Source organism: Pyrus communis, chromosome 14, assembly GCF_041283825.1.
Source record: "Pyrus communis isolate YQ-2024b chromosome 14, ASM4128382v1, whole genome shotgun sequence".
Taxonomy (NCBI): Eukaryota; Viridiplantae; Streptophyta; class Magnoliopsida; order Rosales; family Rosaceae; genus Pyrus; species Pyrus communis.
This window is the reverse complement of record NC_142578.1, coordinates 18,722,494-18,736,529: the sequence shown is the minus strand read 5'-3', so window position 1 is coordinate 18,736,529 and position 14,036 is coordinate 18,722,494. Positions and strand designations below refer to the sequence as shown.

At 37.8% G+C, this 14,036-nt stretch overlaps 1 protein-coding gene and 1 long non-coding RNA gene across 3 annotated transcripts; one reads left to right on the top strand and one right to left on the bottom strand.

Moving 5' to 3' along the window:
• Positions 1 to 182: 182 nt before the first annotated feature.
• On the top strand, positions 183 to 914 carry LOC148691328 (uncharacterized). Its single transcript, XR_015956028.1, has 3 exons — positions 183 to 451; positions 561 to 632; positions 715 to 914. It is a non-coding gene; the product is annotated as an uncharacterized LOC148691328 (long non-coding RNA).
• A 7,036-nt stretch (positions 915 to 7,950) lies between these two features.
• Positions 7,951 to 9,813, bottom strand: LOC137712176 (UPF0481 protein At3g47200-like). Of its 2 annotated transcripts, XM_088683853.1 has the most exons (2): positions 8,740 to 9,708; positions 7,951 to 8,592 (listed from the first exon to the last, which is right to left on the bottom strand). In XM_088683853.1, the coding sequence occupies exons 1-2, from the start codon at positions 9,625 to 9,627 to the stop codon at positions 8,188 to 8,190; spliced, it is 1,293 nt and encodes a 430-aa protein (XP_088539979.1). In that variant the 5' UTR covers positions 9,628 to 9,708; the 3' UTR covers positions 7,951 to 8,187. The 2 variants fall into 2 exon arrangements, with proteins under 2 accessions (XP_088539979.1, XP_068307401.2); XM_068451300.2 differs by having other exon boundaries at positions 7,951 to 9,813.
• Positions 9,814 to 14,036: the final 4,223 nt, after the last annotated feature.

Here is a 14,036-nt window from a genome sequence, read left to right as displayed (position 1 = left end):
AGGTACTTAAATATGTTATATGCTTATTGATATTTTTCTTGCATCATTACGTTTCTTGGTTTAGAGCAACAAGATGCATATGTTACTAATGAGAGACAAGGCCAACGAGAGCAATGGCAGGATCAACAACGTATGAGGTGGAATTCAATGAGTTCAAGGCAAAGGCACGATTACTTAGCACGGTGATGATCCAATTATCGTGTTCAACAAATTCAACGCTCAAACATAATGTAATTTGGTGGCGATACCGATCAAGTTCAACACCCTAACATAGTGCAATTCGATGAAGGCAATAGCAATCATGTTGAACAACTCAACACAGTGTCGTTTGGAGAAGGTAGCAGCAATCAAGTTCCAAGAACAATGCGCTTAACTCATATAAGGCAAATTGCCCGATCGAATAGGGCACACTTGCCTCAGGGTGGACTTATTCAAAGTTTTACTAATAATGGTAATCGCACAAACTACCATTGTACAACTTTGAAAAAGATAAAAATCAATATCATCATTACTTGAAACACCAATTATTACCTTACTTATATTTCATTTCATTATAACAGAAAACACAACAGGGCAATCATTCCGTTCGAATACTTCAATGAATCATTCTTATCCACCCATCATCGATGAAGGTATCAGTTTTTGAATATTAATACCTATAAATTCAACTATGCTCGCTAAATCATAAAACACCTTTAATGTTTCCTTTTGAAGCAGGTGATTTTAATCTGATTAATGAAAGGTCATGATTGGAGGAGAATTTCGACAAGTTCTTCCAGTTGTTCCAAAAGGTACAAGGTCTGAATTGATGCAAGCAAGTCTGATTAATGCTTTAGTTTGGGAACATGTAAAAATTATTCGTCTTAGGCACAACATGAGATCCATCAATGATCAAGATTTTTAAGAGTTCTTACTTCATGTCGGTAATGGGGAACAAGAAAGATAGACAACATGATGCAATTACCATCATCTATGGTCATTCCATGGAATGGTGAAGAATCAATTGTCCAATTGGTTAATGAAGTTTTCCCCGATTTGGATTGTCATGTATGTGATGCAAGATACTTGGTGGAAAGAGCAATTATAACTCCAAAAAATGAGGATGCTGACAAACTCAATAAAATGATCATCGATAAATTTCCGGGGACTGAACATATCTTATACTCTTTCGATTCAGTTAAGGACGATGTGAGAAATTTGTATCAACAAGAGTTCTTGAATTCAATCTCACCTGGTGGAATGCCCCCTCATCAGTTAATTTTGAAAATAGGTGCCCCGATAATGCTTTTGAGAAATATTGATCCAAAGATGGGGTTGTGCAATGGTACAAGACTGGCTTGCCATGGAGCTTACAATAATCTAAGTGATGCCGAAATCTTATCTGTACAATTTGCTGGAACTAAAGTGTTTTTACCAAGAATCTCTTTAAAGACCACAGAAAGCACAGGACTCCCATTTCAAATGATGAGAAAGCAATTTCCAGTGAAGTTGAGATTTGCACTAACCATAATTAAATCACAAGGACAGACAATACCAAATGTGGGTATTTATCTACCAGATCACGTATTCAGTCATGGACAATTGTACGTGGCTTTATCAAGAGGAGTTTCGGCTACAACAAAAGTCTTGGTAAAGAAAGGAGAATTACACGGTCATGAAGGAGTTTTCACAAGAAATGTGGTGTGCAAAGATATTTTGCTTCCCTCGAACTCAAAATAAGGTTATATTCTTTCTTTTAATGTTTAATTCCCTTTTTCAACTTTTAATGCAATTCAATTACAAATAATGCTAATATTTGATTTTAACCAAACGCATTAAATTTTCAACAGGACGGAACAATATGAGCTCATGATATGTTTTGCTGTCAAGTGTATCAAGGTCAATTGAAGTTCTTGGATTGTTTTTATACTCTTTATTTAGCTTTTAGTTGCAACTAAATTATAAGGATCTTCTTTGTTATTTATTACTTTTTTTTTTACATATTCTAGATAAAATACTTTAAATCCCTGCCTATATTATTAGAGATGATAATCGTCCTTATTTTATGTTTCTATACATTGAACCAATCCTCACATATAAATACATCTAAAAAGAATTTGATCCCTTTTCATATGGAAGTATATTGTAAAACTGAAATTTATGAATTGCACACTAAGCATTCCATATTTTTTTTGCTTGCTGATTATTATGGTATGAACAACCTGAAGGTTGGACCCAATAAGTGAAATTAAAGGAAAATGTAACAACCCGTTCCAAATTTTACGTTTTTATTTTATTTGAAAAACGTGAATTTACAAAATTGCCCTAGAGGTAAGGACTTTGACTTCTGTTGACCATCGACTTTGAGAGATGTGGGACTTATTCTTTTAACATATCCTCGTAGTACTCATTGGTATGAACGTATAGACGAAAACCGTTTGCGAGTCCGGATTATAACGGTATACTTATGGACGTTTGAAATTGGTTATTTAAATATTTGAATTCCCACCTTGTGGGATTAGTGGACCAATTAAATTAAAGGGACAAGGAACCAATTAGAAGAGAGAAGTGAAGCTTGCAGCCAATCAGAAAGAAAGAAGAAAAGAAAAGAAAAAAAAGGGGGGAAAGCTTCCCGTGCACCCATACCCGCACCACCGCGAGTCCATTTTCCAAGGCCGATTCCGGCCAACTCCGGTGGAGTTTTTCAATGCCACCACCACCATCTTGAAGCTCTCATTCCCCTCTACAAAACCCACCCAAGAACCACCTTGATTAACCATGGTATGTGGCGGTTTGAGGCCACGAAAGTTGACGAAAATCAATGGTGCTCCGGCCACCCTTTTCGATTTTCCGGCAAATCGGCAAAGCGATGGCCGATGCCACCACTTGGGCTTTGTAGCCCATCATCCCAGGAGCATAACCCAACCAACCTTGACCCCGTTGGACCACCGTAGACGACGAATCGACGTCGGGAAGTTTTAGGCACCCGCCGGCTTTGTGGGCAAAATTGACCATCTTCCGTCCACTTTTGGACTTCGTGGAAGGTATGAAAGTTGCTCCACTCACTGAGATCTTCATTTTTTGTGAAGTTTGAGAATTTTTGGAAATAGTTGGATTTTCCGGCGAGTCGGGGCGGCCGACCGCCACCCGCGGCGGCGCATGCGGCGGCGCGTGGCCAGTGGGCCGCCAATACTATTTTTAGGCTATGTCAAATTTCTTGAATTCAGTTTTGTCATTTGAATGACGTAGGTTGATAGTTGGAACCTAAATTCGTTACAATACGTTACTTGATAAAAATGTGAATCGACGATCCGACCGTTGGATCGTCACCAAAATTGGATACATTATACTACGTAATATTTAAATATCATAGGAATTTATGGATCGGGAATCCGACTTACGGATCTTCCTGAATTGGATTTGTAAGTTAGTAAAATAAATGTTCACGGCCACTTGTTTTAGGCAATTGGCGGAGATCTGACCGTTGGATCGTAATGAATTTTTAATATGTTATTCTAGAAACATATTGTGGATCGTTGGGAGTTGCGGATTGGAAATCTGATATGCGGATCTTCCGGGTCAAGTTATACAGGGTTGTAAACCCTACCGTCGATCTTTGATCGACGGTTGACCTGTGGTCAATGGGTCCCAAACTATTTTAGAATGTCATTGAGGTTGTGTTTTATGTGAATTATGTATTCTTCGGATAAGAGTTCTGAGATGTGATTTGATAATTGGTCACAGGGACCAATCATTCAGGACGCCTCGATGTGTGCGCTAGAAAATCATAGCATGGACTCCAGGCAAGTGGATATTTTCCTTTTTATCGTACATATTGTTGAGAGTTCTATCGACATTTTTAAATTGATTAGGTATATTACTTTCATATATAATTATTGTGAATGCTTGAAGTACTATATGAACTACGAATGGCTTGATCCCTGCTTAGGATACGTGGGCAGTCTAACGAGACGTTAGATGCAGCCATAAAATATTTGAGACAAAAGCCTTGCTTGGGAAATTGAGTAATGCGAAGGCAATTGGTAAAGGCAAGTTTTAGTTTTATGAATTAGTTAGCTAAATTAGTGTTAATTGGGTCGTCATAGATAATTATCCCTGAAAATTAGTAGTTTGGGAGTAGGGCGTTATTGATTGTACACTTCTCACTGTATTGTTTATAATTGAAAATGCTACGATATGGTTGAGTATTAGATTGCATCATGGTATATCCATATGTATATTACTTGCATATAATTATTGGGAATGCTTTCAAGTGCAAAGGTGAACTCAGGACACCCAGGTAAGTTCAGGTGAATTTATGGTATTAGTTGAATCGATTGAGTTATAGCATGACTACAGTTATGTGTTAGGCAACTTTGATACTATCATACTGGTTGCCATAAGTTCCACATGTTATATTGAGATGCATTGAGAGCTCATAAACCTGCACCCCGGTGTTAGTGCTCCCGCCCGTGGCCAGGGCACAGTCCTTCACGTGATGTTCACCTCCCGCACCTTACGCTCACCTTGGATTCAAGGTAGGTGCACAGTCCTGTCGTACAGACCACTTTATGTGGTTCCGACTCGTGTGCATGTATACGTATTGAGCTATATGCTAGCCAGGATTGATGAGATATGGATAAGTCGTACAGGTCACTATAGGTGACTCCGATTTATATGCTAGCCATGATTGATGAGATATGGATAAGTTGTACATGTCATTTTAGATGACTTTGACTGATATATCACTTTGTATTGATTTAGTTCATTTGGCCTACTTATTAATGTATGGTGGAGTTGATGGCAAACCGTGGTTTTGGTCATTTCTGAGTATGGTTTGGATATATGTATATATGTTGTATTGTCTTATGGAAAACGATACGGGTTTTACATTTAGGGGCATTACTTTTAGAGAGGTAATAACTTTGGGAAGCTTGGTTTTATTGCTTACTCACACCTTCTGTTTGGTGCCCTCCAGGTTTTAGTTGCTGAGTTTGTATCGACAAGAATCTGTGGCGAATCTTAGTATTGATGGATATTTCTGAGGGTATGATTCTTACCCACACTATTGTACCTTACTTATGCTCTGACATCGCGTGTGAAATGGGTTCGCTCCCACTCGTAGCGCACTCTGGTACTTAGACACTTTTAGATTCAAATTTATACACTTTTTATACACTATCACATTTTATGGTTTCGCCACCTTCCAGGTGTTGGCCAGCACAGCTCAATTCAGGGTCCAAGTGGACTTTCTGGGTCGGGGTGTGTCAAAAACCACAAAATGGAGAACATAATAAATCTCTCTCCCTCTCTCTCTCATGCAAAATGTCAAATATCTACACAACCTACATATACATTTTTCATAAATTTCATTTTTTTTGTACAATGGGCGGGTGCAAAAAATACTAAGTTAGATGATTGGAAATACTAAGAAATTGTTGTGATGGACACACACCCACAATTTATAAAATAATCACTTAAGAAATATAATAATATCTAAAACAACACATCGTTGGGGCGCGTAGTGCTCATGATGCAAAAATGCCTCTTGCACGCACGTTAGTGCGTGCAGAGAAGCTAGTATTTTTAATGTAGGACATTCAACTTCCTATGGAGGAAAAAGTGATCAAACGGATGAATTTTGGAGTAATTCCAATTGGAGGATGTTCGCGAGTCTTTCAAAATGGTTGTATCAAAGTTTCATATTTTTCTACTTAGCCGTTTGACCGTGGTGATGAAATAAATGCCCAGCGCGCAGCTTTCCCAAATTGATGTTTTTGGACGTTTTGGGTATTTTGGAGGTCAAGAGGGTATATTTTGAGGAAGATTCCTTCTGAGGATTTGTAGGGGGCGACTTCAGCTTTCAAAAGAGACATTTTGGGACCAAATCGTCAAAAGTCTGATTTTCTGAGAAATCCGAATTTTAGTTCAAATAGGAAACCTTTTTATTTTCTGTTTTATTATTTAATTATGTTTCCTAGTTTTACTCTAAGACTTTTTAGCGTTTTATTTTGCATTAGTATAAATAAGATATTTAGCCATTGGAGGGGAAAAAAAACGCACGCACACTTTAGAGAGCTTTTGGATTCAAGTTTATTTTCAAAGTGTTTTTGATCTTTGTTTTTAATAATATTTTGTTTATGGTCGTTAGTAACTAAATTCCGTTTGCTAGAGCAAGGCCACAAGCCTTAGCAAGAATATATAGTTTCTTTACAATGTGCCTATGATATTATGCTTCCAGGTTTGAATTATTAATCAACGGTTTAAACTATCTACTTATTTTAATGCTTAGCTACCATTAGAATCTTTAGAAAAGTAATTTGATGCAATTTTGGTTGGTGGTCGGTCCTTGAAATTGATGAAGGCTTCTTGTGGTTAATATGTGCAAGTTCACTTAAGATGAATACCACATCTTAAGGGTTGTATGGTTTTTCAAAAGATTTCACAAAACTTAATGAGTCATGCATATTTAGATTTGATCTGAATACCACAGACGGGTTGCATGTTTGATATACGCTCTATGTTGGGGGTCCAAGTAGGCATATTTTAGGAAAGCCTAACCTTCAAAATATGCATGTGTAATTCATAAGTAATTGGAAAAACTACATAGGATTGTTATGGTGACAGTGGAACTCTAGACTTTTACAATTTAATTTTCAAAAACCGTTTTCTTTTAGTTTATTTTATTTTGTCACTTTATTTAATTATTTTCTATTAAATTCGTTTTTATTATTTTAATCACAAAATCACCTTTTTCTCAAACTTTGTTTTAAATAATTAATTAAAATTTGATTTAACATAAATTATTTATTCAATCCCTGAGGAGAACGACCTTGCTAGAGTGATCTATACTACAATTACATTATACTCTTACAAGTATTTTAGTGTTTTTATTCCTACTTGTGCAGGTGGTAAAAATCCGTATCACTATCAAATTCATGAACTTAGGCAATGTTGAGTCATCTACTGATATTGGAGGAAGACAAAGGAATCCTGCAAAGCAACGAGAAACAAAAGATATGTCCGCCAAAAAGCTACTCTTACTACACTTAAAATGGATTCAGCTGCATTAGGCTCTCGTACATTGTGAAAAGATTGTACGGACCGGTCTTTATCTTGATTATCGGGATTTTTGGGTATGCCTAGCATTCTTGTTCGGAGAAGGTCAAGAAGATGAGTGGGCTCTTCCCCCATGGTTATATCTAGCACTCTCGTGGATATAAATGGCTTTAAATATTTCAGCTTTCACTGTAATCTTGTCTTACATGCAAGCCACCGTTGTTTTTGTTTCATACTGTTCCATTTATTAAGGTTAGATTTCTTTGTTTAGGATTTAAGGGGGTTAAAAAGGGGGAGATAATACTCTTATTACTGTCACCTTGATGTTATTCACCTACAAATTATCAGTTATAGGTCAGGTTTTCAGGATAGAGCTAGAGAGTTGGAAGGCCACAAAAAGTGGTTCGTATAAAATGAACTCAAATTGTTCACTATTTGTTGTATGACATCACCTATGAAGAGCCAGTTAGCATTTGCAGATCAAGTTTTGAAGAAAGAATATAACTGACATTAGTTGTGATCTCACACCGTTGCAGAAATTAGTTAAATCATAGAAATTTGTTTGACTCCAAAACTATAACAGTTTGGAGGTCTATAGTACATATATTTACAGTAAACAAGATACAACTTGTTCTTTTGTATAGTCCTAGAATCATAAAGTATAACTATAGAGCTTCATTTGCCCTGATAGCTGATCTTAAAATGTTTTGGATTCAGAACAATCTTTTTCTTGAGATTGGGATAATTGAGGTCTTACGGAACTTAAAATGTAGAATTGAGCTGATTCTGGTTCAGCTCTGAATGGTGCGCAGGTAACTAAGTTTTGTAAAATGTTTCTGGAAACGCTTATAAAAAGTTGCTTCCAATGTGTAACCTGCTAGTTATTTTGCAGCAACAGATAAATAGGAAACAGTAGGGAATCACATTGTTTATTACATGAGCGTACAAATACGCTTGTCACACACAAAATTCAACTACACGCTAACAAAGTCCAACAAAATTAAGATACTTATTTTGTCATACCAGCACACAGTGAAGCAAATGAGAAATGAAAACCCAGGGTTGTATGGACCCTGAACATACCAAATCAGCAGACCCTTGAAGAAAACACGTGTGAAAGAAACCTTATGTATTTCTATTACCTTTATCTCACTTAAGGTTCCACCGCATTTTCAAGTTCTGGCATACGACATCACAGGGAGACGGTGGAGAATAGACTGCAAACCAAGTCTGGATGCCGGTTAACCCAAGTGCTGCTAGAACACCCACGAAAACCAGGAAGGTCCAGGGGCTACTGAAAGGATCGTGACAGAATTGAGACATCCAGGTCTTCCACTTGGTTTTGTAGTGTTTTTCTATTTTGGCTTTGACATCGCGGTATATGTCAGTGTTAGGGACCAAGTCAGTGCCAATCTCATTAAAGAGCTGAGCCACCTCCTTATCACTCCCCAGTAAGTTGTAAAGCACACCGGCTGACCTTAGCTTCTTAACATCATCTGCATGATCAATGAGTGCATCAAGGAAGCTGATGTAAGAGGTGACCGCAAAATCATTCTGGAAATCATGACACATTTCATATGCTATCAGATTCATGAACTTAGGCCCTGTTGAGTCATCTACTGATATTGCAGGAAGACATAGTAGTCCTGCAAAGCAATGAGAATTAAAAGATATGTCCCCCAAAGAGCTACTGTCACTAACCGTAAAATCGATCCCGGCTGCATTAAGCTCTTGTACATTGCGAAAAGATTGCATGGAGTCTTCTGTAGCTTGCTTATTGGAATTTTTTGGTGGACGTAGCATTCTTATTTGGAGAAGGTCAAGAAGACGAGTGAGAAAAGATTGTACGGAGTGGTCCTTATCTCGATTATCCGAATTTTTTTCTGTACCTAGCATTTTTGTTCGGAGAAGGTCAAGAAGTTGAGCGGGCTCTTTTTCCATGGTTATTGCTACGTTTGGTTGCTTCTGTTCCGGCTCTTTTGAGTGCTTCTTTCCAGGTGCACCAATGTTCGCCTGAACGTAAGTCTCGATCGAGTTCTTCAACTCCCCGCGTTTGTTGCTTGAGCTCATCAACAGCTCGAGGACTTGATAAGGGACTTGGTTCTCTAGCAAGAACAAGTCCTGCAGTGCAAAGGCTATCTGGTCCCTTTTGATCGACAATTCTTCCAACTTTCCATCCACAAAGGACTGTATGAATTGTAAGGTTGAACACCCATCTAAGAACAACATCCAAGCGAGGGCCTCATCATCATAGCGCTGTGTCGCTTCCTCAGTGTAACAGTCCTTTAGTTCTTTGATCCTCTTCTCAATCTTATGATGCACATCTTCAGCTGTTTGCTCAGTGTAATCAAGAAATCTTTTTGTCAACATAAGCTTGAATTCCTCTGCCAGCTCGCACCTTGGATTGCCATGATGGAAAGGGCCTATTGCTACGGCCCTCGGCTCGTAAAACTTCTCGAAAGTTTTGGGATTGCGGAGCATGAAGGGAACCTTTTGGATCTTTGGTTTTGAGCTATATATTCGAATTTCTGGTGCTTCCCTCAGTTTTTTGAATCTCAACTCCATAGAACTGGTTCTAACCTCCCCCATGGAAACTATGCTTTCTCTCAGGCTATTTTACCAAGTACCCTTCTAAACAACTCTGGCTGTTTTTGAATACTTATGTTAGTTTCTGCATTTTGTAGTATATGTTTACTTTAGAATCTCAGCTTTAACAAATAACATAGGTTCTGAAGCATTTGCTCAGAGATATTTGGTTCTGAACTTTGCTGAGCAACAGGTAATGACTTTATCTGCATGGAGAGGACTTACATACTATGGCACGCTACTCTGGCATTTCAGACCAATAGCGCAATGTCATGTGTTTTAATTTTACTTGATGACATTCATTATTGGCATGAGATGTTACGATGATAGTGTACGAAGGGAAGTTTAGAATGGTTTGTGGAAGCTTTTACACATTACGAGGAAAAACTTTGGACTATGACTTTAACGTCATTGCAAGTTTAGCATATGGAACGATCACATCTGTGGAAGTAACTTTGAACTATGACTTTAACTTCATTGCAAGTTTAGCACATAGAAGGTTCGTATCTGTGGAAAAACTAAAGCTTTGGGAGACAAAAAAGTTGATGCTTGCAACTTTATTCTCGTACACTAGCTTGTTTGGTACAAACACTGCAAAAGAACAGCTGGTTATGCCTTGCCATGTTTCTTCGACTTACCTAACTCAGTCGCCACATGGATTGCAATCGTAGTGAACAGGTCACCGCAACGCACTGTTCCATTCTAATAATTTCATGTCACATAGAGAAAAACTAACATATCACATGATATTATAAGTCTGAGACACTACAGTGGTTGTAAACCCGTCGCATATAAGCCATCTCTTTCATATGAAGCATAATCTTAATTTGCCTCAAGAAAAAGAAAAGAATGGGATTACATGGCAAGAAAAAAAAATTAAAAACTACTCAAATTATAATTGTTTTTCAGTTTGGGATTTGACTTTTTATTTTGTGTCAATAAACATGGCCTTCACCATCCTCCTTGCACCATTCTTCATTCCTTTTCTTTCTTCGTCCCTGTATAGTTGATTTTCTAGCAGCTACATGGCATGACATTGACAGTGAGTGAGTGATAACATGACAGTTAAGAACCCTTTATAACCATTTCATTTTTAGCCTAAAAAACAATTTTAATTTTCTGAATGATGTCGAGCAAAATAAAAAGAACAAAAATAAAATGTTTATAAAACGAGCTCTTAGCTGCCATGTTATGCACTCACCAACAATGTCATGCCTTATATACAACTGCTAGCAAATTGGCTAATGTAATGAGTTACTACTAAGTTTGGAAAAGAAGAATTGGGACATGTGATCTTGTTGTGCTTGTAGAAACTCTTGTGGTAAATCATTTCAGTTTTTAAATATATGACGCTGTAATCTTGTTGTGCTTACATGCAAGCTAGCGTCGTTTTTGTTTCATACTGTTCAATTTATTAAGGTTAGATTTCTTCGTTTAGGATTAAGGCCAGTTAGCATTTGTAGATCAAGTTTGGAAGAGAGATTGTAATTGAAATTAGTTGTGATCTCAAACCGCTGCGGAATTTAGTTGAGCTGATTCTGGTTCAGCTCCGAATAGTGCGCACGTACGTAATTAAGTTTTGTAAAATGTTTATGGAAATGCTTATAAAAAGTTGGTTCCACAAAATTAAGATACGAACAAACGATATTATCTACATTAAGGAGGACAGTGTGGATCTAGCCTCACTACAATAACCCGTCCCCAATAATTATGATCTTTATAATTTTAATAAGTGAATTTACAAGAATGCCCTTCGAGGCAAAGTGTGACCTTTGTTGACCGTTGTGTTGTGTCATGTAAGGTTTGTTTTCTTAGTATATCTTCGTAATACTCATCGCTACGGACGCATGGGCACAAATGGAATGCAATTTGGAGTTATAACGAGAGAGTTATTAATGTTTAAAATTAGGGAAATTACTGTAAATTTGGCCTTCATTACAAGGCTCCAGATTTCTAGACCAAATCTGTGTCAAGCCACGTGTGTGGCTGGGATGGAAGGAAGAAAGTAAGGGACGGCTGGGATGAGAAGAAGAGGAGAGAAAGGAGGAAAGGAGGAAAGGAGGAAAGGGAATGACCAATTAGAAAGAGGAACAAGGAGAGAAAGAAGGAAAACAAAATAATAATAATAATAATAATAATAATAATAATAATAATAATAATAATAATAATAAAAAAGACCCTTTCTTCTTGGACCCGTGCCTATGGCACCCAAACCGTTCGCCCGGGGTTATTCCGGCCAATTTCTACCCATTTTTCCGGCGATTCATGCCAAATTAACTGTTAGGAAATACTCTATGACCTTCCCTCTATCAATTACAAACCAAAATTTATGGAGTTTGGCTTTGAATTGATGAAAACCACACCCATGGACGCGACGAAACCGTGTCTTCAATCCTCCAAATCTGAAATGATTTTATCCAATTACCTCCACCAAAATCCTTCCCTGGATGGCTGGAACAAAGCCCAAACAAGTTTTGGAGCATCGGGTTCGATTTGGGGACGAATTGGAGAACACTCACATATAGGGTTCTGACAGGTTTGTGGTGATTTGAGGTGTTTCCCGGCCAAATTGGCCTTCGTCACAGGTATGGAAGTCGCTCCACTCATTGAGATCTTCATTTCTATGAAATTTGAGAATTTTTAGAAATAATTGAATTTTCTAGCGAGTCGGAGCGGCCGACCACCACCACCGGCGGCTGCGCGTGCGGTGTCGCGTGGCCAGTGGGCCGCCAATGTCATTTTACGTTAAATCCATATCTTGATTTTAGATTTGATGTCCATATGTTATGACTTTATTATGTGAACCTAGTTTGATTAAGGTGCGTTAATGGGTAAAAATATGAAATGACGATCCGACCGTGGGATGGTCACCAAACTTTAATATGTTATAGTACATAATATTTGAGAATCATAGGGACTGACGGATCGGGAATTCGATATACGGATCTTCCCGAATTGGAATTGTAAATTAATAAAATAAAACGGTAACCGCTAATCAGTTTTGGAAATTGGCGGACATCCGATCGTTGGATCGAAATGAAATTTGAGTATGTTATTTTAGAAACATATTGTGGATCTTTGGAAGTTGCGGATTAGAAATTTGATATGCGGATCTTCCGGATCGAGTTATATAGGATTATGGACAGATCGACGGTTGACTTGTGGTCAATGAGTCTCAAACTATTTTAGAATATCTTTGAGGGTGTGCCTTATGCGAATTATGTATTCTATTGATAAGAGTTTTGAGATGTGATTCGATAATTGTTATAGGCGCCAATCGTTCGGGACGCTTCGATGTGCGTGCTAGTGAATCATAGCATGGACTCTAGGTGAGTGGATCTTTTCCTTCTTATCATATGTATATAATTGATAGTTCCGCAAACATTTCTAAATTGATTTATGCATGTCGCATGCAAATAATTAATGTGAACTACGAATGGCTTGATCCCTGTTTAGGGTACATAGGTAGTCTAACGAGATATTGGATGCAGCCATATAATAAATGAGACTAAATAATTGGGACAATAGTCTTATTGGGGAATTGAGCAATGTGAGGGAGATCGGTGAAAATTGTGAGATTTAACCTTAAGTTTTGGTGGTGAAATGTTGGTTATAAATCAATGTTTGAAGAATCAAGAAATTGAAGTAAGGAAACGTAAGTAATGATAGTTAATTAAACTAGTGTCTAGTTGAGCTTATCATCGATAATTATTCCTAAAACTAAGTAGTTTAGAAGTGGGGCGTTACAAATTAAGCATTTCACGCTATGTTATATTATATATATTTGGAAGCACTATGAAAAGTTTGGGTTTAGATTGTATCATGGCATATTCATACGTATATTACCTGAATCTAATTATTGTGAATGCTTTGAAGTGCCAAATGACGTTGCGGACACTCAGGTAAGATTTAGGTAAGTACACTTTGATGATAATGATGGTAGTGAGTACGATTGTGTTGAGATATGTTAGAGCTCATAAACCTGCACCTCGGTGTTAGTGCTCCAACCCGTGGCTAGGGCTTAGCCTTCACGTGATCGCTCACCTCCTGCACCACACGCTCACCTTGGATCCAAGGTAGGTGCCAACTTGTCGTACGGACCACATTAGGTGGTTCCGACTCGTAGGTGACTTGCGATACTTCGCACAGCCTTCACGTGATCGTAGCACTTGAGCGTATTTATTTACATCCATCATGTCGTACATACCACTTTAGGTAGTTTCGACTCGTGTGCAGGAATTGATTGATGAGCTATATGTGCTAGCAATGGTTGATGTGATATGTGATGATATGAATAAGTCGTACAGGTCACTATAGGTGACTCCGACTTATGTGTGCTAGCAATGATTGATGAGATATGGATAAGTCGTACATGTCACTATAGGTGAGCAACTAGTGCAGGTAATGACTTA

Coding starts and splice junctions, on each gene's coding strand:
- LOC137712176 (XM_068451300.2), bottom strand. CDS start 9,627: ATGGGGGAGGTTAGAACCAGTTCTATGGAGTTGAGATTCAAAAAACTG.